We start from the raw sequence: 25,533 nt of genomic DNA on the forward strand, positions 1-25,533 counted from the left end.
AAGCCTTTTGCAAGACTGTGTAAATCTCGATTTATGAGGAATAAGGGGTCTTGTGAAAGAGGGTTTTCCCCCAACATTTGGCCCCATTTATATGGGGCCAAATATCAGAAAAACCTTTTCTGCAAAAAGAATTGGAAGATATGCAAATATGAGTGCAATTTGCATATTTTCTTCTGAAAAAAAAAAGGCAGTGTAGCCATAGCCTCAGAGTGGCAGTGCTTACAATTGAAACTTGTGCTAACATATCGATTTAGTTCAGAGGCCCCAAAGCTACCTCAAAGCTTCAGAAACTCCTCAGATACATGTCCATTGTATATGTACTGCTAATAAAGAGGAACTCCAGCTGTACCTCTGTGTGCTTCTTGCTCCACTCATCTGAAGAAGTGGGTTGTGCCCACAAAAGCTCAAAATACTATGTAAATTTTGTGTTAGTCTAAGGTGCTACAGGACCACCCATTTTTTTAAATTACAGACTAACATGGCTACCTCTTTGAGTCCATTGGTCTGGAGTTCTTTGTGAAAGCATGAAAAGAATTAATGTAGCCCTTAAAAGAACCCCAATGGCAGAGCACATTATGGAAATAAAAATGATAAAAATGCTTCTGTGGAATCTCAAACTATGCCTGAAACAGCAAAAGTCTATTCAAACTGTATTGGACATCACAAAAGTTATGCAAGACAGGGGCCTTTTCTTCTTTGTTTGGTTTTCTTTCTGAGGTTTGTTGACATTGTAATAAAGAAAAAGGAACCCTGATGCATGTGCTGTAGGAGTGTCCCAACAGGTAGGCAGCTATGGAACAAGGTGGATGCAAGAATGAAATAGTATTTGGCTTTAGAAATTAAACCTCAACTGAAAATTATTTCCTAGATTATGTACCTACTATGCTGGGTTTAACTCCAGGGACACACTGATTATCAGTGTATAATGGAGAAGTAGGCATATGTCCAGAAAAGAACACTGGCATTTGGAGTCATCTGAGTTAGCGCCGAAAGAAAGAATAGCTTATTGTCGTAGAAACATGAATTGGAAGAAATATAAATGCTGTTCTGATACATTTTGAAAAAAGAATAGTGAGATAGGTCACATGGAATGCTATTAGTTGAGCTTTCTGCATTTTCCCTTCCTCCTCATGCCCTCACGTTATCCCTACCCTAAAATCTTACATCAGTGTGATACAGTCTGATTTTGTATAATCTGTTCTTGCAGCTTTGACAAGTCGCATAATTGCATATTTCTATTGGATAAGTGGTGATGTGTGGTATCCGATGACAACTCAGTTTGTATGACACGTATTTTTAAGAAAAAGAAAACAAAAATCAATCACAAAAAAGTTATGTTCATGAACTCAAGTCCACACCCAACTTCATGCTTACTCCCAAGCTTCTTCCCTCTTCCGTTAGCTCTTTTGTTACCCCTGACTACTCCAAGCCTTTGTATGGCTTCTGAGGGGGGAGAGGAAATGTGGTTCTCTACTGTAGTTTAAATTCACTCAAAATTTGATATTTGTGTGTCTAGTAAGGAATTTGTCAAAAAACATTTCCTGAATGTTTTTCATTGTCTGGCTTGTTAGACATACTTGCTAACAGGTATTTTGAAATAAATTACAAAAATAATTGAACCTAATGTGATTATATAGCTAGACAAATAAAATATGCAGAATTTTGTAGAATTTAAAATAGTGTGCAGACTTTTTAATTTTTAGGCACAGGATTCCCCCAGGTATACACCTTGCACTTCCAGGGAACAGCTGTCTTTGGCCCCGAGGCCCTAGAGAACACTCTCTGCAGCCCTGCTGACATGGAAGTGAGACTGTGTCCTGACAGCAGGGCTGAATAGAGCTCTATGCATGGCCTCACTGCCAATGACACCCGATTCCTCCAGGTTTAAGATGGGGGTAGGGAGCAATGGTCTTGGTAGGGAAGAGCAGAGCCTTCCGGCCAGCACTGCAAGGAGGATAATGACAACAAGCCCCTGGCCACAGAGATGTCTATTCCACTGCTGAAGGGCTCCTGTGGCTGTGCAGGGAGCCCCCTGTAGCCCCTCTGTCTCAGATGTACTCACTCACCAGCTGGGAATGCTCTGCTGGGACTAGTCTTCCCCACTCCTTGTGGCTGCAGGATCAGATGTCACCAGACCCGTGGCCAAGCATGGAGACAACATTCCTTCACCACACGCACTCTTACATTGCTACATTTATTCCTTACTGAACATAAAGGCCTCAGTTCTCCATCTTACAGTTAATTTTTAAAGCACAAACGGTGCTCTATCCAACTGTGGGTAAGCTTAATAAAGTAAACGAGCAGTCACTCACCATCAACTCATATAATGAAGCAATGTTTAATGAATGGCTTTATTCTTGCATCATTAAAAGATCTTTCTATTGACGTCAGTCAACTTTGCAACAGGCCATAAGTGCATTGAACAGTACAAGGTGTTACAGAAAAGCTTATTTAGATGTTTTGGCATGCAATACATGGCATGCCATTCTCTTGGACCTTTGTGGTTCCTATGGCAAAGGATTTGTAAGCCAAAACACTACTTGGTCCAGGTTTAAAGAAAAAAATTTCTGAAACACTACTGTAAACAAGAATGAAGCAATGATTAAAGATCTCCATTCTAGAATTGTTAGCGGTAAATATTATCCTGTTTGCTTTATCATTTTTTCCTTTCCAAGAGTCCCTATGGCAGCAGCTCTTCAATCATCTGTTGAGAAAGTCAGCCTAAGGTTCCCCCTTGCATGGAATAAGTTTAATACACAGTTGGATTTCTTTCAGACAGAGTAAATCATAAAACCAAATACCAAGGTTTATAATAAAACAATTAATTTTGATAACTGAAATAAATCAAAGTGAAACCAAAAAAATCAACATTAAATTCTAAGAGTGTGCCTGAAATCCTGAACTAGATTCCATTCCCAATGCAGTTTATTCTGAGAGCAGTCTAATGAATATTCTGAATTTGAACAACTGTGCGCTCTGGAATCAACTCCCCTTAACAGAATGTATTCCAAACAAAAGGAAGTTTTTCTTCACTCAGCGCACAGTCAACCTGTGGAACTCCTTACCAGAAGATGCGGTGAAGACTAGGACTTTAACAGGGTTCAAAGACAAACTAGATAGATTCATGAAGGTTAGGTCCATCAATGGCTATTAGCCAGAATTGGTAGAAATGTTATCCCTAGCCTCTGTTGCTCTGGAGGTGGGTGACAGGAGAGGGATCACGTGAGGATTACCTGTTGTGATCCCTCCCTCTGGGGCATCTGCTATTGGCCACTGTTGGCAGACAGGATACTGAGCTAGATGAACCTTTGGTCTGACACAGTATGGCTGTTCTTATATCCTTTCCGAGAAATTTGGGAGGAGTACATTTTTGGGACTCAACTAGTAGGAAGATGATCCCTTATTTATGAACCAGCTATGTTTGAAGGAATATTTCTATTGTGCAGTAATCCCTGACCATTCCTGAAGATTTCACCGAGCAGCTGCAAACCAATTTCAGTGTGTCACAGTAAACACATCTATCTTAAAGTTTCTCAGTAAAAATATGAGCTAAAGGACCCCACTCTGAGTAAATACACTATTTAAATTAAGGATAGTGTTGGTAAAATGGTAAAATCAAAATGGAGTCAGGGAATCCAAAATGGAATCTGTCGTGAGTGCCAAAACACCTTTGCACACAGCACTGTGGCTGTGCACATGGCACCAATTATGTGCACCCAGCACGGAAATATGCACAAGGCACAGACTGTGCACACGTCACTAATTTTCTGCGCATGGGACTCTAGCTGTTTTCCTGTCTTTGAATCCTTAAATACATATCTGTTCCTGAGAGGATAGGGTCAGCCATTTATCATCACTGTGGAGGAGAGTCGCTTGTTACACTTGTAAACCCGGCCTTCGCCATGGCTTCCCTCAAGTACGGACAGACCTCATCTCACTGCTGTCAGCAGGGTGCTTGGACCACCGTTGTGGCAACTGCCCAGCATAATGAGTCCATAGCTACCTGTGTCTCATACCATTGGACAACACTGACTACACGAGGCAAAGCCTGCGTTCTGTGGTGAAAGCCCTCTGCAGTGCTTCGTGAGTTACTCAACACCTACACGTCTAAGGACTCCTCAGAGTTCCTCCCCTATGGCTACCTGCAGCCACAGGGTAGAAGGTCCTTAGCACCTATGAACCTCTGACAGAGAACAGTATTCGACCATTAGTTTATGATCCTATCTGTACTGTCTCCTATTATATCAGGGGAAGGGAGGTTGGATTTTCAGTGTTGCTTCATTGTTATTGTGTTTCACCTGTTGTGTTCACAATATACTTGGTTAAATTTTGACATCGAGTCTGTGTTTATTTACATTCAAAATCCGGTGGTGATTAGATACAGCAGGCTCCAGGGCAAACCCTCTTCTGGGACAAAGGCATTTACCACCATTTCAGTTCAGGCCCTCTAAACTCTATTTTGTTAGTGTGCCTTTGCTAACAAAATGATGACAGTTGACCACAGTAGTGCAGTCAAGTGATGAAGAGTATGGAATTGGGAGTTGTGTCTTCCATGTTTTAATCCTGGCCCTGCCACTGACTCACGGTAGGACTTTGGCACGTCACCCGATGATACTTCACTTTACCCATCCGTGAACCAGGTACATTGTTTCCCTGAATAAATGATATTTGCAAAGCACTTTTGGATGAAGCATGCAAATGATTAAACAAGATACATACCAAATTATGGAAACGTGCAAGCTGAACATAATTTTGTGGCATGCTTTGTATAAAATTTGCAAGTATAAACTTCCCCACACAATGCATGTGATATATTAAGTAATTACTTTTACATTTCAGATAAACAAGTCACAGGAATATTTAATCAGGGCCAGGTAGCTCTAAGATGTACTGGGAAATATGAGAGAGTAAAAGCAGCTTCAACTCCTTACCATCTATACAGTAGCCTGTTCCCTGTTGCTGCTCTTACCTAAAGTGGGTGGAGAGCTATGAAGTGAGTAGGACTGGCCAGTCATACAGAAGAATACATGCTGTATCCAAAACAAGGGTAGCGGACTGACTGCAGCTCCTTGGTTGCTTTAAGAGGAATTCCAAGCCCGCCTAAACTTCCCTAGGAGCCCTCCGGCTGAAAGAGCCAGAACCTAGCACTTTCTATGGAGTTCTCCACATCACCCTAGTAAAGAACACTTACTTATCTGTAGTCTGTAACTATGAGGTGATGGTAGTGGGAATTTTCTGTACAATTTATGAAGATGAATGAGTTTGATTTAAACTTGATATTGTTGTCCAGTACGTACAGAAGAACTAAGGGTATGTCTAGACTACATGGCTCCGTCGACAGGCCCATGTAAATTAGTGTATTTGGCATAGTCAAAGAAGCGGGGATTTAAATAATCCCCACTTCATTAAAGTGAACATGGCCTCTGCGCTGTGCCAACGATCAGCTGATCAAACAGCGCGGCAGTCTAGACGCGGATCTGTCAGCTGCGGAAGCCTTTGCCGACCGATCCTGTAAACCTCATTTCATGAGGCATAAGGGATCAGTCGGCAAAGGCTTCCCCAGCTTTGGAAAACAGTGTATAGAACGTAATTGTCCAACTCCCACTCGTGTTGTATGGGGAAGCAACAACTGAATTTGTCCACAGTGGTGTTTTGAATACAAGGTAGGTATGTGGCAGATAGGATGATGTTGTGTTTGAGGCACCAATTCCAGAGTTTGATGGCCTCCGAGCAGAGGGAGTGGGTACGACCAGCTCTACTTTGCCTGTTCACAGAGAACATCCATGCTTGCTACGTTGTCTGTCATGATCCTTATATTGCAGCCTCTGACAACAGGGAGGAAGTGGAGGCAGTTGTAGCGTATAGCTCTGAGCTCAAGGAGGTGGATATGGAGGGTGGTTTCAAAAGTGAACCAGCTACTGGGACATCTGGCAGTCACGAGCTGTGACCTGTGGGCTAATGTGAATCGTGTGTACAAGACTGGAGATTGCTCTGAATCTTGCCTGTGGCAATGAGGTTTGACCAGTAGTGGAGTCGAGAAAGGTGCCTATGAAGTGGATTTTTTGGGTAGGTGTTCATGTTGACTTGTCTCTGTTTATTTGTCGGCCCAACATTTGGAAGCACTGCATCATCGTTGCTGTATGAAGAGCATGAGAATGGGTTGGAGACTTCAGCAGGCAATCGCTCAGATATGGGAAGAGTATCAGGTCCTGCTTCCTTAAATATGCTGTTACCACATATTTGTGCTCAGTAGCTTTGAAAATCCTTGTGTCACTATTGAAAGACCAAAGGAAAGGACAGTGTATTGATAGTGGTAATTCTCAAGTGTAAATCCAAGGAAGCGTCTATATGCTGGATGGATAGTAACATGAAAATATGATTCTTGGAGGTCAGAGCTGAAAACCCATCTCCCTGAGCCTACAATTGTTGTATCCTTTCTTGAGGGATGTCATCAATAAAAGTTTGTATTTTGAAGTAGTTTCTGTGGTCATATTTCGCTAATAGGACCACATAATTGGCCACCCTGAATTGCAAAGTAGAGAGGAAGTATATTTTCTGCTCAAATGCCTCCATCCTTCTATTATCTTCGATGGATCAAGTGGTCTTGAACTGTTGGTGTTGTTTGTTCTTCTGGTTAGCTGCTTCCACTACTAGCGAGTTGAGAAAGGGGTGTGTATAGAGCAATTAGAGGGAACAAAGTACATGCACTTGCTTGTGGGGGTCTGCCATATAGTTTGTGCACACTGCAGGATGGCTGCATTAATGGGCAGTGCTATTTTGGAGGTAGCAGTGGCTTGCAATATGTCTGTGAGCTCATGTTGGTTATCAGACTTCCTCCAAAGCAATACTGAGGTCATCCATCACTCTCTTAGAGTATGTCTACACTACAGCGCTGATTCGAACTAACTTAGTTTGAATTAGTTAATTCGAACTAACGCATCTAGAACTAAAAACTAGTTCGAATTAGCGTTTTGCTAATTCGAACTAGCATGTCCACATTAAGTGGACCTTGAACCGGGGTTAAGGATGGCCGGAAGCAGTGCCGGCATGGCATCAGATGAGGACTTAAGAGCGTGGAGCTGCTGTTTCAGGCTAGCCGAGGGCTGCGCTTAAAGGGAACCGACCCCCACCCTGGACAGACAGGTCTCAGGGGTGCCCCGCTTGCAAAGCAGTCCTGGCTTGGAGTGCCCTGAGTGCCCACACTGGGCACATCACAGCACTTGGCCATCAGACCGGCTGCACTTGCCGCAGGCTGCCATCTGGGGAGAGGGGGCAATTGGGGGGCTGCAGGAGAGCGTCCACCCCCACAAGCCCGCAGAGCCAGCCCAGTCCTCCCCATCGGGGGCTCGTACCCCATTCTTCCCTCACCTCCTTCCACTTACCCTTCCCTAGCCCCTCTTCCTGATGTACAAAATAAAGAAAACGTGTGGTCAAAAATAGAATCTCTCTTTATTGAACAAAACTCGGAGAGACTGGGAAAAGGAGGTGGGAGAGGGGAAGAGGGGAAGAGAGAGGGTGGGAGAGGGGAGGGCAACTAAAATGATCAGAGGTTTGGAACAGGTCTCATATGAAGAGAGGCTAAAGAGACTGGGACTTTTCAGTTTAGAAAAGAGGGGACTGAGGGGGGATAGGATAGTGGTCTATAAAAGCATGAGTGGGGTGGAGAGGGTGCATCAAGAAAAGTTCTTCATTAGTTCCCATAATAGCAGGACTAGAGGACACCAAAGGAAAGGAATGGGTAGCAGGCTTCAAACTAGTAACAGAAAGTTGTTCTTCACAAAGCAAAGAGTCAACCCGTGGAACTCCTTGCTGCAGGAGGCTGTGAAGGCTAGAACTAGAACAGAGTTTAAAGAGAAGTGAGATCAATTCATGGAGGTTGGGTCCATGGAGTGGTATTAGCCAGGGGGTAGGAGTGGTGTCCCTGCCCAAAGTTTGTGGAAGGCTGGAGAGGGGTGGCACGAGACAAATGGCTTGGTCACTGTCTTCGGTCCATCCCCTCCAGGGTCCCTAGGGTTGGCCACTGTTGGCAGACAGGCTACTGGGCTAGATGGACCTTTGGTCTGACCCAGTACGACCATTGTAAGCTTAGGGCTCAGGGTCGGGGGTCTGAGTGGACCACCTTGATTTTCATGCACCTGGGTGGCCAGGCTGGCAGCTCTCGTGCCCTAGACAGCCACTTTCCTGTGCCTAGTGCGGAGGTCGTGGACGAGGTCCACGATGTCCGCACTAGACCAGGTGGATGCCCGACTCTTGCGGTCCCGGGCAAGCTCCTGGGAGCCGCCAGCCTGGTCCCGGGAAGAGGGGGAGGGCATCAGATGGCTGGCTCGAGCTGTGCCAGGTGCAGGGTCTGCTAGCTGGGTGCTGGCAGGCTTGCACCTGGCATGGGCACCGTAGCCAGCCCGTGCCCCTTTAAGAGGTCCGGGGCCGGGAAGGGGGCATAGAGTTTCCCTGGTGTTGGCCAGAGTGGCCACCAAGGAAAGCTGGGGAGGGCTAGCCTCCCACTAGTTCGAATTAAGGGGGCACACACCCCTTAATTCGAACTAGTAAGTTCGAACTAGGCTTAGTCCTCGTAGAATGAGTTTTACCTAGTTCGAACTAAGCGCTCCGCTAGTTCGAATTAAGTTCTAACTACTGGAGCGCTAGTGTAGCGCCTATCAAAGTTAATTCAAACTAACGTCCGTTAGTTCGAATTAACTTTGTAGTGTAGACATACCCCTAAAGAGGTCTTGAGAGTGGGAGAGTTCATCTGTAGATGTGGATGTGGTGGGCATTTTAGCTTTTTGGGGTGAAAAGGGTGCCCCAGTAGCCATAGGTGAATCATCCCCTGCAATTTCCATTTGTATGTACAGTAGAGGTTCAGCATTAGAGTCTACCTCCACTTAAAGGGCTGGCGGGAGAGGGTTGTGGACTTGCCTCTCTGTAGCAGGACGATTAGTAGGTCATGCTCTGTAGTATTCCCAGTTACACCAGTATGGCAGGTAACCAGGCAATGGTATAGGTGGTGCCATCCAGGGGTGGGCATCCCACAGGTCTTGTGTGGCAGGTGTATTTTGCCTGTGTGGGAACCAATACTCGGATGGGCAATAGGGTGGAGAAAAGTCTTTGTTCTCCAAGTCATTTTACTCTCCACTGGAAAGGTGGGGAAGGGTCGCAGAAGACTGGCAGTATTGTGCTTGTGGCTCTGGTGAAAAATCCCCATCAAGAAGAGGAGACCCTGGAGAGGGGAAGACCATGAGATCAGCTGCACTGTGGAACTGGTGCTAAGCAGAGCCAAACTGCAGTGTGTGTTCTGGTGTGGAGTGGGACAGCGGTGCTGAGCTGAGGTGAGCTGGCAGCAGCACCATGCAAGCTGAGGAGAGTGCCCATACCATGCGAGTCAGAGCAGTTTGTTGCTTCCCTGCCAAACAGGCAGGCAGCCTCTGCAACTTCAAAGGCTCAAGTGGAGTGGCAGGATCAAAGGGGCATGCCACTTCTGCTGTTTGAATAGGCTGCTGTGAGCTTGAGGTCAGCAACAGGATCACTGAGGGGACTGTGGGTGCATTCAGAGAGGCGGGCAGCTGAAAGCCCTTTGCCTCGGCACCTTGTACAGTGGTTGCTGACTCATGGTCAGTACCAGACGTGCCTGCAGAGGCAAAAGTGCTCAGCCATGGAGTGTCTGACACTGAAGAGACTGAAAGTCTGTGCTTCTTTCCTCTGCTTCCCCAAACAGAGTGAACAGGTCTTTTCCTGGACTTGGGAGGTTTTTTTTGCGGAGACTGCAGTTTTGTTCAGGGTCCGATGTAGGTCTGAAGGAGTCCTGGACCAGTGACAGCTTCAGATACAGCTCCCTGTCCTTCCATACTTTTAATTTGACAGTGAGCCCATTTGGGGGGGGGAGGGGAAATGGGACTCCCCCCAAACATCTGACACACTGAGGGTATAGCTACACTGCATAGCTATTTCAGGATACTGGAGATATCCTGAAATAGCTACTCCATTTCTACACAAGCCGCCCGTTAATTTGAAATATTTTTCAAAACAAGGGGCACACTATTTTGCTATCCCAGTAAACCTCATTGGCTTGAAATAGTTTATTTTGAAATTTGGCATGTCTACACAGCGCCAAATTTTGAAATAATGCGCTATTTCAAAATAGTTTCAAAATAAAATATGCAATTTGCATATGAGTTTAGGGTGCTGTATAGTTGAACCCTGAGACTGGCCATCAGACACTTTACACCTCTTGAAACTAGGAGAGCCCAGCATGTTGAAATGGAGTTTGTTTTTTCTTAAAACAGGAAGAAGATACCAACTAACAAACTAAGTAGCTATGCTGCTGAGGTGGGCAGCTGACAGCTGTACTCCACTGTAGCTGGGGACAGCAGAGAAGGAACTGAGGAGCCTGGACTGTGCGTGTGCTATTTATACCCTGACATCTTGTCGGGCAGGCACAGGACACGCACAGCCTGGGGGGCAGGGAAGGGGGAGTACTGCTGAGAAAATCTTCTATCAAAGGCACTGTGTCACACCTTGACACAGGTGGAGCACCCACAGGGACATCTCTCGAAGTCTTATACAGTCTGAAATCCAGTGTGTCACTGGGCTGAGCTGGCTGGACCTGCATTGTGATTAGCTATGGAGAGAAACAGTCTAGAAGAGAACCTGAATGGCCTTGTATGTTGTAGATAAAAGGAAAATGCCCTGCGTAAGTCCAGCGTGTTCATGAACTACTCGAACGCATCAGCATGTGGTCCAGGGAAGAAGTTAGGTAGATGTATCATCTGATTCACACGGAAAGACAATGGAACCTTTGGTAAAAACTTGGGATGAGTTTGTAAAGTGACCTGTCCTTGAAAAGGCATGGGGTGGAAGGGGAGAGGAAGATCTACCATTAGTGCTGCAATCTCTCCTACTTGACTTTCTGATGTAATAGCTACAAGAAAAGCTGTTTCCATAGAGAGGTGCAGAAGGGAGCTTGTCACCATTGGCTCAAATAGTGATTTGGTGAGAGTATTTAAAACCAGGTGGATGTCCCAAGGTTGTGCTGGTGGGGCCACATCTGGGTAAAGTGAGCTTGCAGGCCTTTGATAAACCACTTAGTAAGGTGGTGTGCAAATACTGAGGTATCTATTTTGAGATGAAAAGTCGCTATAGCAGCAAGGTGTACCTTGATGAACTCCGTGCGAGACCAGCTTGTTTAAGGTGCAACAAATAATCCAAGATTAAACGTAATGGAGATGGTATGTCTATGTGAAAACCATATTGAGACTTTTCCATTTTTGAAGATGTGTTTTATGGGTGCTCTGTGCTCTGCTGTGTAGTAGGACACATTGAAGCTGTTGAGAGTACTCGAATTCTTGTGCAGAAAACCACTGAGGATCCATGCATTCAGGTTCAGCATGTGAAGGTTGGGATGAATAGTCTGACTTCCTGACTGATAAAGGAGATTTGGGTTGCAGGGCAGAGGGATTGGCAGTATGCAGGACATTTTGAGCAGAAAGAGGAACCAGGGTAGTGGTGGCCTAGTTGTAACAGATGGTCAACCTCCTGTTGGGGAAGTTCCCGAGAAATTGGTCCCGAAGAGAATCATATATCCAAGCTGATTTGGACAACCTATTTATCAGATGTTATCCTTCTCCAGTTGTTAAAAAATGGTAAGATAGCATTGAAATAGTTTACATGGTCTGGTTGCCACTGGAATTGGCTAAAGGTTTTCATGACTCAACATCTCTCTGAAATTTGCTTAGTGAATTGCTACAATTGTTGAGAGGAGTTAGACAATCAACATTGTCATTGGCCCCGTCTCTACTGCAGTTTTCTTGATGCTACTCCAGTCTATTATATTGTTGAGTGTATTGGGGGACATCTGGACCTAGGGTATGGTTGGTACCTGTACTGATATCGTCTTCTTGTTACAGGATTACGAATGCCAACAGACCTGAGCATTGCCCGAGTCTTTCATGGAATACAGCACTTCATTGGTGTTTGTTGCGAAGAGCTTCTGCCCATCAAATGGGAGATCCTTTACTGTGGATTGGATTTCGCTAAGGAAGGCAGCAACATTGAACCATGAAGCTCTTCACATCACAACAGCTGTGCTACTGTGTTAGCTGCATCTAGCGTGGCCAGTAGGGCCATCCTTGAGATTGTATGGCCCTCTACGATCGCAGCTTTGAATTGCTGTTTCTTGGCCTCAGGAGTGTCTGAAATAAAATTATTTAGTTTGGAATAATTCTTATGGTCATAATTACTTAGAAATGCTGAGTAATTTGCAACTCAAATGTAGTGTTGATGACATATAGACTTTTCATCTGAAGAGATCCAGCCTTTTGCTGTCACAATCAGATGGAGTGGATCTAAACTGCTGCTGCATAGTCTTTTGGTGTGCTACATCCACCATCAAGGAATCAAGGTGCAGGATGTGAAAAAACTCTGATCCTTTTGAGGGGTGTAATATTTGTCAATATGCTTGCATGTTGGGATGGCAATTGCTGGTGTTTGCCAGATCATTTTTGCTGGTTCCATGATGGCTAGGTTAATCGGTAGGGCTATCTTCGCAGTGGCAGGTGTGAGTAAAGTATCAGTCAATTCATGCAGGTTCTCTGACACTTTTTATAGCAGGGGTTCCCAAACTTTTCGACACAGGGACCAGTAAATCCATTCACGAGCTTTCGGAGGACCAGTAACATTCATTTGCATATTCATTAAGCAAATGATGAATATTCAAATAAGTTGTTTCTGGTCCTCCCAAAGCCCCCAGTGCCAGCGTTAGCAAAGCTTTTGATACAGTTACCCACAATATTCTTGCCAGCAAGTTAAGGGAATATGGATTGGATAAATGGACTGTAAGATGGATAGAAAGCTGCCTAGACAGGGTTTCCCAAACTTTTTACTTTAGTTGGAACCAGGTTTTTTTCAGTACTGTTTTTTGCAGCCCAAATATATAAACGCATATAAAAAAATGAAATATGAATACATTTTCAGTGTTTCACCCGGCTGCATCCTATGCCCAGTCTGGGCCAGAGCTTGGCGGACCCAGCGCCACATAGGCGCCACAGAAGGTGGAGGCGGGAGCGGGAGCAGATTGAGGGTAGGATATCTGGCTAGGAGGGAGGGTGCAAGGAAGGGTAGGGCTGCCAGGTGTCCAGTTTTGTACCGGTTTTGTATTTGAGGGCTTTGTCTGGGAAACAAATTGAGAAATTATCAGACATATAAAATGTCTGGTATTTTCTAATTAGGTAAGTTTTATTGTAATTAGGTGCATCAGTCCTTAGCTGCAAACTGCCTGGCTGGTAGATGTGCTCATGCCGCATGAGTGTGTCTACCTGCCAGGCAGTTCGCAACTACTCGAGGGAGGGGGGCAAAATGGAATCCCTGGGGCCAGACTCACTCGTGTGCCTGGGTCTGCATGTGCCCGGGTCAGTCCTGCTCCCCACCCCACCCCTTCTCCTCAATCTCCCCAGTCCAGCCCTGCTTCTGGCAGCCGGTTCCCCATCGCTTCCCACCAATCTTCTCCCAGTCAGCCCCACTCCTCCGACAACCCCTCCCCGACCAGCCTCACTGCCCCCATCCACCCCTGCTTCCGGCAGCTGGTTCTCCCACCCTCCTCCTCCTGATCTCCCCTAGCCAGCCCCCCCTGTCCAGTCCTGGTTCCGCCGCCTGCCCTCCCCGATCTCTGTGGGACAGCCCTGCTACCCAGGGCCAGATTAAGGGGGGGCGCCAACCTATGGTGGGCACCTGATTGCAGCTGTAAGGGGCGCTGAGCGGTCTCCGCCCTCGGGCACGCGGCGCCTCTTACAGCTGCAATCAGGCGCTGTGCGGCCCCTGCCCCCGGGCACACGGCGCATGACTGCAGCTGTACGGGGCGCTGCATGCTCAGGGGCCACACATGCGCCACGCACCCGCTGCCCGGGGCACAAAAATGGCTTGAGCTAGCATTGCCGCTACCCCCCAACCCTGTTTCCGCCGGCCACCAGCCCGCCAGCCCCAATCTTCGCAGGACAGCCCTGCTGTCCCCAACTCTGCTTCCTGGCAGCCGGTTCCCCCCCCACCCCTCCTCGTTCCCCTCCCAGCAGCCACACTGAGGCCTAGTATTTTTTTCCCCACGGCCCAGTACCGGGCTGCGGCCCATAGTTTGGGAAATGCTGCTTTACAGGAATACTTTGTTCTGCAGACATATGTTTAAAAAGGTCTTGGAAATGTGAAAAATAGTCTGCCATAGTGGGAGGAGGAGGCATCGCCACTTCATCTGGGAGGACAATTTGTTAGTGTCTGGTGACGTGTCTAGTGAGGGGTCAGACTGGTCCCCTTTTATTGCACGTTGCCATTGAGAGGATGGGGATTACAGTGTAGGAGAGTGTTGAGGCACCAAAACAGGTTTGCGTAATTGGTGAGGTTTATGGGGAAGCTGCCATGGACTCCAGCACCGCCATTGTGGATAGAACATGGTAGGTGGTACCCATGAGTGGGGGGGATGAGTCCTGGCCAAATACACAGAATAATTTGTGGGAGGGGAATTGTTAGGTGAGAACATCACATCCACCTCCTTGTCAGTGTCATCACAAAACCTTTCAGGTGATATATCTGGTCTCAGTGCCGAGGTATCGGTAGAAATGTTGTTGCTGAGAAAGTGTGAATTGAAAGTTGAGGAGAGCAGGAGGTTCTATGTTATGCATACTGCTGCACCGGCATAGATGGTGTCAGGGTGGTTGCACCAATGCCATTTGTGGTGCCGTGTCTAGGTGCCTACAGCAGCCAGGTGAAATGGTAAGTGCCCCGTTGGTGCCTACAGCAATGCTGGAAGTTGTGCTCGACTCCAGAGGCAGTAGCAGTGCCGGCAATGAAACTTCAGTGCCAGTAGCTGCAGCAGCACTCGAGGTAGGCAACTTGAAGCCTGTGGCCTCGGAGCAGGGCTTTGCATTTCCCACTTTCATGGCAGTGTCAGTGGTGCCGGACGTGCCCGGTGCATCATAATACTCATAGGCAGTGCCAGAGTCACTGTAGGCACCATGTGCACTGAAGATGAGTGTTTAGGTGCTGGGGCCTCCTGAGGCAATGAGAAGGCATGTTTCTTTGAAGATTTTTTGTCCTTTTGCGCTTGGCACTCAGATTGTTGGCCCACATCTGAGACTTGTCTTAGTGATTTTTCAAGTAAAATCAGCTTGAGGCTTAGGTCTCTGTCACACTGCACTCTCACTTTCAGTTTAGCACAGGGAGAGGATTTCTGCAAGATGTGAGCCTCGCCAAGTCAGCAAACACACTGAGCATGTCCATCCAACACAGGAATAAGGTCCTTACACGGAAAACAGCACTTAAAACCCAGGGAGCTGCGTGCATGGAACTTATTAGGAAGAAAAAACATGGAGAAAAAACTTTTTTTTGGAAAATAACAAGGGAATACAGGCAGTCCCTGGGTTACGTACAAGATAGGAACTGTAGGTTTGTTCTTAAGTTGAATTTGTATGTAAGTCGGAACTGGCATCCAGATTCAGCCACTGAATCTGGACACCAGTTCTGACTTACATACAAATTCAACTTAAGAACCCCAGGCGTCCCCAAGTCAGCTGCTGCTGAAACTGATCAGCAGCTGATTCCAGGAAGCCCAGGGCAGAGCAACTCTGCCTCCGGCTTCCTGTAGTCAGCCGCTGGTCAGTTTCAGCAGCAGCTAACTTGGGGACGCCTGGGGCAGAGCAGCTCGGGTGCTGCTGGGTTGGTCCAGTAGCGCCAAGGAGCGGTGCTGCGGGACCAAACGGCAGCGCCCCACCTGCTCTACCACAGGTGGGGCTTTGCTCCACATCTCCCTGGTCTGCTGGGGGGGGGGGGCACTAGCTGCGTCCCCCACAGCAGACCAGGGAGACGCTGAGCAAAGCCGCGCAGGACCCGGGGCCAGACCCGCGGCCGCTTCCAGCTGATCTGGTGGAAGCGCCGCAGGTCCGGCCCCAGGTCCTGTGCCGCTTTGCTCCCCGTCTCCCTGGTCTGCTGGCTCCCGCAGCAGACCAGGGAGACGGGGAGCAGCTTTTCTCGCCCCGGAGGAGGCGGGCGGCGGGACCAGGCGTCCCGCCGCTCCAGTCCTCCGGGGCGAGAAAATCCCCGTTCGTAACTGCGGATCTGACATAAGTCGGATCCGCGTAACTCGGGGACTGCCTGTAACTAACTAAATGGAGGTAAGAACTGAGGCAAAAATGGTATACATATCTAAAATGTGGAATGAGGTTGAGAATACCGCTGAGCTCTATCTGTGACCAGAGGTGGTAGAGAAGATGGGAGGGGAGGGAGAGCTCATGCTTGTGTGATGCCTGAACAGTAGGAGCACGAAGCTTGAGACATGAGCATGCGCGGCCCCAGGGGCACTGCTCTGAAGATTTCTGAGAAAAGGATTGGCAGCAGCGCACCAACCTAATCTGGAGCACCCACAGGAACATCTCTTGAAGAAAAATGTCTCTGGCACAGATTGGAGTTACTGAGAAACAGGAATTGACTGGAAAAAGTAGGAATTTAAGGCTATATCTATTGATTGATTCTTCAGGAAACAACACTGCAAACTTCAAGGAAAAGACATTCACCCTTCTAGGATGCAACCTATTAACAGTTAAAAAAAAGGGGGGGGGGACGACTGTAAACATGCATATCCCTTCTTTGTAATTAGCCTTTGAGGAAAGAGGTACCTTTTCATATATAAAGAAGGAATAGGAAAAAATGAGGATGTTTTGGAGAGGGGGAGCATCCATTCAAATGTGCAGTAAAATTGGAAAAATGGATCCTCTCTTCTCAATATACTGAACCTAAGCCACTGTGTGACTATTAAAAGTGTGTGTATAGAACTCCATGGCTAATTTGTCAATACAGACTCCCTTCCCTCCCTGACATTTATGTATAAACCAAGAGTGACAGAACAGAAAAGGGACTGGATGGACAAGATGGTGAACATACTACATCAGAGAAGCTGAAATGTTAGTGACACAAGAAACGAGCACACTAACACCTGTAAAAGGCCTGAAATAAATCAGGACATCTAAAGAGGTGACTTTTTTTTTAAACTCTCCTGCCTTCTAGTTGATTAAAAAGGTTGCAGGACCCACATAAGTGGTCATATGCAGGTACGTTTTGTACCATTTATTGTCAGCTTAATTTGACTTCCTCCTAGTTCCCTAAACATCCCTTAACATCCTTTAGTTCTTGAATTGTTTGGGGATTAATTCACTGCAGCTCATTTCAGAAAAGGACTGGACTTGAGAGGTCACACCAAGTCAGGTTCTAAGTCTAAGACATTGACTGCGGAGGTCTACCCCCATATGGTGCTGGTGAACAAGGTCTATCCGCAGCCCGGAAAAGGCCTGACAGCTGGACAAGAGGAACTGGAGCGGGCCAACATAATCACAATAATGACTTAAAGCAGTTTGGCTGGTTATATGATGTTGCTAATGTACTGCTGCCCTAGGTATAATAGATCTTGGTTTTGTTCCACATAAACGTTTCCTGGACATAAACAATTTGTTGCACAACACATTGCACACCATCTCCATAAAAATAAATTGGAATCATTGTATCTGGGAGTGCCTTGGGCCTACAGCAAGGGGAGGGCTGCAAGAGCAGGCATGTTAAAAACAAAATTAGTAAAGAGAAAGACTCCTTTTAAGGAGCTTATAGAGAATCTTTAAAGGAGATTTTTTTATTCAGGACACAAAAACTTCATCTCCAGGTAAAGTGGCTGTGAGCCTAAAGCTTCTCTTTAGAGCTACGATATATTTGTTAAAGTGAAATATTCCTCTGTGTTTTCTTCAGAGAGGACTGTGTTTCAACAGTCTAGCTGAGCCTCATTGGTTAAGTTCCATTTGTTTAAGTGTTTCACGATATGGTATCTATCAAACAAATCCCAGGGATCCTCCCTCACTACACAGACAGGAAGCTTCATAATATTTATAAGCACACACTTCCATTAGAAACCACATGGGAAGAATTGCAGATGGAATAACTGGAAGCAATATGGCTCAGAGATCATTCAGACTAAAGGGAATGAAAAACTAGGCCTCCCTGATACAAAATACTCTGTGCCAAGGCACATTAGTACATTTTTTTTTATAAAATCATCATTTAAGAGACTCATCATTTCTAGAACAGCAAGGGATTTGTTTAAGAAAACAGCATAAGATTTATACATTTCTGTCACAATAGATATTAATTCCATGAAGTAAACAATTCATTCAGCAGTCCAAGAAAATGCATAAGCATACATATTACACGGATGCAGCCATTTTTAGGGTTAGATTATGGCTACTCGAGTAGAAGAAAATTTCCTGTACTAATTTTAATTCTCTCTTCCCATCTTCCCCAATTTGCACCCAGACCGAAGTCAGCTACAATAATGGAGCAATTACACTCTGCATGCAAACAAGCTGGAGGGACAGAAAAGGCTAGTGCAACTTAAGTTGAATCACACCTTGGCCAGATTCAGAGACTGCTTTTTTTCAGTGCTGAGCTAGTACTGAGGGAGTGCACACTTTATAAAGGAGTGTTAAATCTGGCATCACAGTACTCAACATCTTTAATGGTTCGTCCAGTGTACAGGGCAATATTCCTGGCAACAGTGTCACTTCTTGTCCTCTCCCCCGCCACCCCCTTGAGATAGTAAAAAGCTTTACCTTCATTTTCTCATATTTATTCCCACAGTCAGCTCTGTACACAATCTCAATTGTTCTTGCTCCTGCTTCCAGATTCTGCAAAGTTTATCTCAAAAATCCAGCACTCTTAGTAATCTAAATCCTTTCATGGTCACTGTGTGTTTTGTTTCTAGATGCCGTTTTGTTTGCCGGTTAAGCACGCTCTTCCTTGCGTAGATCTTATTCTTTTGGGTAGAGACTGCTAATTATGTCAATTCTGGACAAATACCTATTAAGAACTAGGCATGAGACTTTCAGGGTCATTTTCATTTGTAACTGAAGTCATTCTATTTACATTTACCCAAACACTGTCAAATTATCTCAGTACATGAAAACCTGAAAATGATTCTATCTGTTCTCATTAAACAAGAACGCAAACGTGTACTCTGAAATTTGTCTACAGGTTGGACCTCCCTTGTTTGGTATGCTCGGGACTTGACCAGTGCTGAACAAGGGGATCTGCCAGACCAGAGGAGATCCCTCCCAATATGACCTACGCTGACCTGATGCCCTCAGCTAGGGCTCCAGCTAAGTCCGCGGCCAGGGCTGAGGCTGACCCTTCCCAGTGGCTAGGGCCACAGCTGGCCCCCTGAGCTCCGTGGCTGGGGCTAGAGTTCCCTGGCTGCCACTGCTGGCCCCCACTACCACCTAGCTGCAGAGGCCAGAACTCCCTGTTGCATCACCCACTCCTCCACACGCTGTGCCCTGGTTCCCAACTGAGTCTCTGCACCCGCCCCGTCCCCCTGCTTCTGTCCCACAGTTCAACCTCCCTATACTTGGGCTCTGTAGTACAGGAACATCCACGATCGTTGCCAAACCAGAGAGTCCTGGTTAAGGGAGGTACAACCTGTACTTTCATTTCACTTTATACTACCCCAAGCGACACCACAAGAAGGCAGACAATCTGGTGGAGGAGTGAATGATTAGAAGACTAGAAGGTGGACTGCTATGCTATCCTGATGACAATGCAGCAATAAGATGACTACACATGGAGAAACAGGTATTATGCCCTCTTACAGAGAAAATAGTTCTCCCCCTTCCTCTAATCAACCTTGTTATTATAATGACTAAAATTTATTGTATAAAATGTATCTTAATTTCACTTGATTTAATTTTTATCCTGCTTTTAAGCCAATTCAAAACATGCTTTCTTTCCTCTTTCCTAGAAAAGTTATAGGCTAAATCATTTCAACAGAAAAAGGTAGCACTGGAAATCGAAATCCTCTGATTCCCAAGGGCCATTGATGAAGCAGATGGTTTCAATTTAAGTTACTGAATGCCTGTGAGATTATAGTGTCAATGCTAATTTGGTTTGCAGGGTCTTGCAACCAAGGCTGTCAGTGTTGTGAAATACACATTTTGCAGCATTTTAAATTATGAATTAAAACTACCTAAAGGCTTCACAAACAGCTATCAATTTTTGTTCATGCAGAACTTCTGGTTTTACTCAATGTAGGTTCCAGTACAAAAAGTAGTTTTCTCCCTCCCCTTCATTTAGCTTGCAATAAACCCATAACTGTATGTTCAAATCAGTGTTGCCAACTCATGATTTTATCTGGGTCCTGCAATATTTGGGGGGGTTGCTTTTTTGCTTTTTTTTTTTTTTTAAAGTTAAAATCCCAGCTCCTAAAGACAATGAATTGTATACAAATCTCAGCTTCTAGTTAAGACAGAGTAAGGTTCAAGTCCTCATGGCAGTACTGGAAAGCGTGAAAAAAGTCAAGTTCATTTATAGATTCTGAAACCAAAAACCAACTGCTCCCTCAACTTTTTAAAATCTCACAATATTTAAACCACTTTCCATTTTGGAAGTCTACATCATGATCTTTTGAATATTTGAGGTTGGCAATACTGAAATATTATTGGGATATGCCCTCTCTTCCACCCATGCAAGCCCAACAGACCAAATTGAGCTCAGTGTAACTTCAAGGATTAAATTGCAATCCTACTTCACATAAAAGTCAGTGGCATTACATCAGAGATAAATTTGAACTATTTACCTCAGTGGGAAACGTTGGATATAACAGTGTAAGCTTGGGTGGGCTAGACATCACTTTTGCCCTTCTCCAGTACCTTTAAAAACCCAAATCCCATAGAAAAGTAGCTGGAGATCCAGAGTTAAGTCTAAGGATTTTCAGCAAGGATTGCAGAGGGTCAACCTCACCCCAGTCAAGCTCCTGCTGTCACAGCGAGTGCAGGAGAGAGGACTGACGCCTGCTGCTGCCCTTTGTCAGGCCCCTCAATCTTCCTGGCTCATGCTGCTCAGGGGAAGGGCAGAAGTGGGGGGGGGGGCCTCCACATCCCCCTCGGGACAGCCCTGCCCTTAGTAAAACAGCTGCCCTGACTGCTTGCTCTTGTGAAGTCTGACCCCCAAAACAGAGATAGAACCTATTGGAGCAGACCTCCAAACTACCACACTACACCCAGAAGCTTCTGGGTGTGGAGTGTTAAATCTCCCTAGCAACAATGACCCAGACACAACTCACACCTATCTCCCCACTATCAGCCTCAAAGAGATATCTCCCTATTAGGCGTACATTCATTACAAAAGTAGAATTTGGTTCCACATATATAGTATTTCCATAAGTGTCATACTATGCAGAATCAGCAGTGTTAAGTTACCTGTTTTCGTTTAGTCATTCAGTTGTGTTTCCAATAATCAAACAATACACAGCGTTCTTCTTACAACAGAAACATGAAATCATTGCAGAAAGAACTGACAACTTGCTGTCCTTTATGGGGTAGACTTATCTAATTTCTTTCAACATATAATCTTCATTTTACTCAGTGTTCTTACAATATAAAACCAGCCAGATCCTACGTTGTTATACCTATTTCGCAGTTGCTGAGCACCAAATAACTAACATTTTGCAGTGGTATAGATATCATATAGATCCTGCACCTAGTGTAATAAACAGGAAAGAAGTGCAGCTGTACATTCTCTCTTTTTTTTAATATATAGAAGCCCGCAATTTAGGTACCATATGTCGAACATCAGTTTGCTGTTTGTTGAGCTACTCTCAGCATTGGCCAGCATAAGGTATAAAGAGAAACCAAGCTCCACAGTCTTGGTGGACCCCCAAATGATGCAGAGATAGGTAAACCCCTTTCTCTTCCCCAGCCAGTCATTCTCTTGAGTGGAAATAGGGAAGTGGGTTTTGGGGGTAGGGGGAGCGGGAGGAACCTAGGCCCACCCTCCACTCCAGGTTCCAGCCCAGTGCCTTATAATAGAAGCAGTCTGTAAAGGTCTCCAAAACCAGCTGAGACATAGCTACAAAATCCCTGGTCTAATTCCCAGCACCTTTCTTCTCTCAGGCTCTTCCTCCTAGTATCCACTGGTGCTTCTTCCTCCTAAACTCCCTGCAGCGCTCTCTCCATCCTCTCAGTTCCTCACACACTAACTGTACAGAAGCCTTTTTATACCTAGTCTCAACTGGTTCTTTAACTGGCCCCAGCTGTTCTAACTGGCCTAAGATCACTTGACTCTGTAAACCCACTAAATTAACTCCAGGTGCTCAATTGCCCTGATGGATTCTGGCAATTGAGCCTATGCCAGTTCTGGACTTGCCCATACCAGTTTACCCTGGGAACAGAGATTTATTCAGTCTGAAGCTAATATACTTCCTTTCATCACTCTTTTGTATCCCTCTGACCTGACTGTCACAACATATATATTATGTATATGTGGGGCTATATGGACAAACATGTATTTTTATATACAACACACAATAATTGCTAGGAGCTATGTAACAAGCATTCTCAACATACATGCTTTCATGAGTTGGAACTTGGATACAAGGATGTCAATAATGGAAGTTTAGTGGACAAAGACAATAGAATTTGGGTTAAAGTTCAGAAGCTGTCAACAATATTGAGGACTGGTTAGAATTAAAACACATCTAAGAGATATGCTTACCGCAGTGTCATTGGTGGTAATATACACCAGCACATCAGAGTTGTTTCTACTGTTAATGTATCGGTAACAGTTCCACACACAACTAATCAGATAACCCTGCAAAGATAATATGCTTATTATTAAAGAAAATAGGAAATGCATTTTTCCACCAGTTTTGTGAAAATCCCTGAACTCAGATTAGCTAAGGATCTTCTTTAGCCAACCGAAGACAGGATATTCACAATTGCTAAATATTACACAACAAAAGGAAAGACAACAAAAAAGCTAAAATTGTACATAAAAGCCAATAAAATGTCATTTTTGCTTAAAAATATTTTAACTACTTCTGTCTTTATTGAGTCCCTCTGCCACACACACTTTACATTTCTTGTGAGGTTGGAAGCGGTCATTTCATAAGACAAGAATTTTTTTCATGATGCATTTAAAATTACATTGGGAAAAGTTCTTATGCAAAATCTGGACCAAATTAGTTAATCTTTACTACTGCAAATATTAAATTGTTATATTACAAATTAAACAATATACTTCATGTAATAGTTTCTATGCTATTTCAAAGTATTTATTCTTACTCAGATATTTATATTTTTCAGTATTATAAAATCTTAATATTAATTCAGTAATTGTATCCTGATCTAATATGCTTCCTACTTTTGTCCTTGGAGTTTAAGACCAGAATATGATCACTGTAGCAACAGCCTTGGGTTATTTGACTAAAACAAAATAAAAAAGATGTTCTATAGATATCTAAGTATATGCCGAGGAATTTGATCTGTCCAAAGATTAAATATGAAATACTTCAATAGCTTTGCATGGTTTCACCATAAAATCTGAATTCTGAAATCACAGAACCTATGATAATGAGTGCAGTGAAAGCACATACTAAACAGGAGTTCTGTACAAACAAGAATTTAAGAACTGCCATATTGGGTAAAACCCAAACCAGTAGGAGAACACTTCAATTTCCCTGAACATTCAGTAACAGATTTAAAAGTGGTCATCTTTCTTCAACAACAAAAAAAGCCCCCTTCAACAACAGACTTCAAGGAGAAATTGCAGAGGTGCAGTTTATTTACAAACTTGACACTGTTAATTTGGGTTTGAATGAGAACTGGTCTGGCTCACTGCAAAGCAATATTTCCTCTCTTGGGATTGATACTTACTCATCAGCTGTTGGGTGTGGGTCCTGACTGAATTGGCCTCATTAGCACTCGATAAAGTAACTTCCTTTTTTCATATAATTTCTCTAATTTCCACTCTAGACATCTGACCAAGTGGGTTTCTGCCCATGAAAGCTTATGCCCCCCAAAAATCTAAGTCTTTAAAGTGCCACGGGACTTTTTGTTGGTCTCCCAACAATGGCCAATACCAGAGCTACAGGAAAAGTGTACAGAACAGGGCAACTTTGGGGTGACCCACTTCTATGCTCTGATAATCAGCGGGTTTGCATCCCATAGTCAGTGATGAATCTGTCCTCCATGGACATACCCAGTTCTTTTTTTTTAAGCCCAGTTATACTTTTGGCCACAACAACATCCCATGGCAATGCATTCCACAGGTTAGCTGCGAATTCTGTGATAAAGAACTTCCTCTTGTTTGTATGTGTTTCATTGTGTGACTCAACGCAAAGCTTTTGTATTGTGGGAAAGGGTAAATAAGAATTCTCTGTTCACTTCCCCCCACCAAACTATTCATGATTGTATAGATCTCTAAACACTAATTCTTGTCTATAGAAAGTGTTGTCTGTAGAGGCTATTCATTTTAGGGATATAAGAAACTAGTCCACTATCCAATAAGCAGAAGCTTATCTGATAGTCAATTAATGATGCAACTATCATCATTAGGGGGGGGAGAGCAGGAGCCGGTGCTGGGAAAGCTGATTCCCCCTCAGCACTGTCTCCACAGGGAGCAAGGGAAGTAGAGGCACAGCAGAAACAGTGTGAGCAGGGACTGAAGCAGTCTCTGCTTGCGCTGCTTCTGCTGCAATTCTGCTTTTGAAATGTATAAGAGCCTCATTAGCTCCCTGCAGCGCCTCAGCCTTTGAAATGTACCAGTGCCCTGGCGGGGCTCTTATACATTTCAAAAGCAGAAGCAAGCGTGAGGCCAGTGGGGGAATCCGCCAGGGCTCTTGTACATTTCAAACGCTGAGGCACAGCAGAGAGATAATGGGGCTCTTGCTACAGTTCAAAGGCGGAGGCACCCTTATAAACTAACTGAATAGTCGATGGAAATCTCATTGACTATTCAATTAGTTAATCTAAATTTAACATCTAATTCATTTTTAACTATTTTGAAATCCCTGATGTCAAAATCCAAACTCAGATATCCTTTGCCTTGATTCCATGTCAAACAATACACTAGTTTCACAGATCAGACTAAAGATTTCTAAAAGTCTAAGCAAAGCTGTTTTTGACCTTGTGAATAATGTATTTAAAATTACAGTTTACATTTTATACTATTTTGTAATGTTCTTAGTCACTTACTCAAGTCAGATCTGCTAATTTTCACTTGTTTAAACAGGAGCTGTTTCTCAGGCTGATCCACGTACCTTAATTAAAGGGTCACCAGCTAGCATATAGCAGCAACTAGATGCCAGAATGCTAACCCACACTCATTTGAGAATACAAGCAGCTGACTTAGATTTGCTGGCCAAGAGCTTTGAACATACACATTTCTTGGCTAGCTGAACATTAGTAATGGAAACTCATTTTGCCTGCAGTACACTGAAAGTCCAGCAACTTTCCTTTAGATTTATTCTTACGAACTCATATTTATGCAGAAGCATCATTAAGCTGAGTCACTGAGCTATTTGCTAATTATTTTTTCCCCAAAAAACTTGACAGCTTTCAAATAGAGCTTTAAAAATGTTACTGGACACTGCAGTTAGTACATTAATCTCTGGAGACCCTTTTGAAAGGAATTAAATGATCTCAATCTATCCCCTCCTTAGTGGTATTTATGCACAACACATACCAAACCTCACAC

The 25,533-nt window shown here is 44.6% G+C and overlaps 1 protein-coding gene across 1 annotated transcript in view; it reads right to left on the reverse strand.

Moving 5' to 3' along the window:
- LAPTM4B (lysosomal protein transmembrane 4 beta) overlaps positions 1–25,533 on the reverse strand; it is a 93,895-nt gene that overhangs the window by 4,067 nt on the left and 64,295 nt on the right. The window contains exon 6 of the mRNA XM_075920334.2: positions 22,552–22,647. Within this exon, the coding sequence (XP_075776449.1) occupies positions 22,552–22,647 (96 nt within the window). The remainder of the gene's footprint in view (positions 1–22,551; positions 22,648–25,533) is intronic.

This window comes from Pelodiscus sinensis, chromosome 2 (genome assembly GCF_052426305.1).
Source record: "Pelodiscus sinensis isolate ZL-2025 chromosome 2, ASM5242630v1, whole genome shotgun sequence".
NCBI classification, from domain to species: domain Eukaryota; kingdom Metazoa; phylum Chordata; order Testudines; family Trionychidae; genus Pelodiscus; species Pelodiscus sinensis.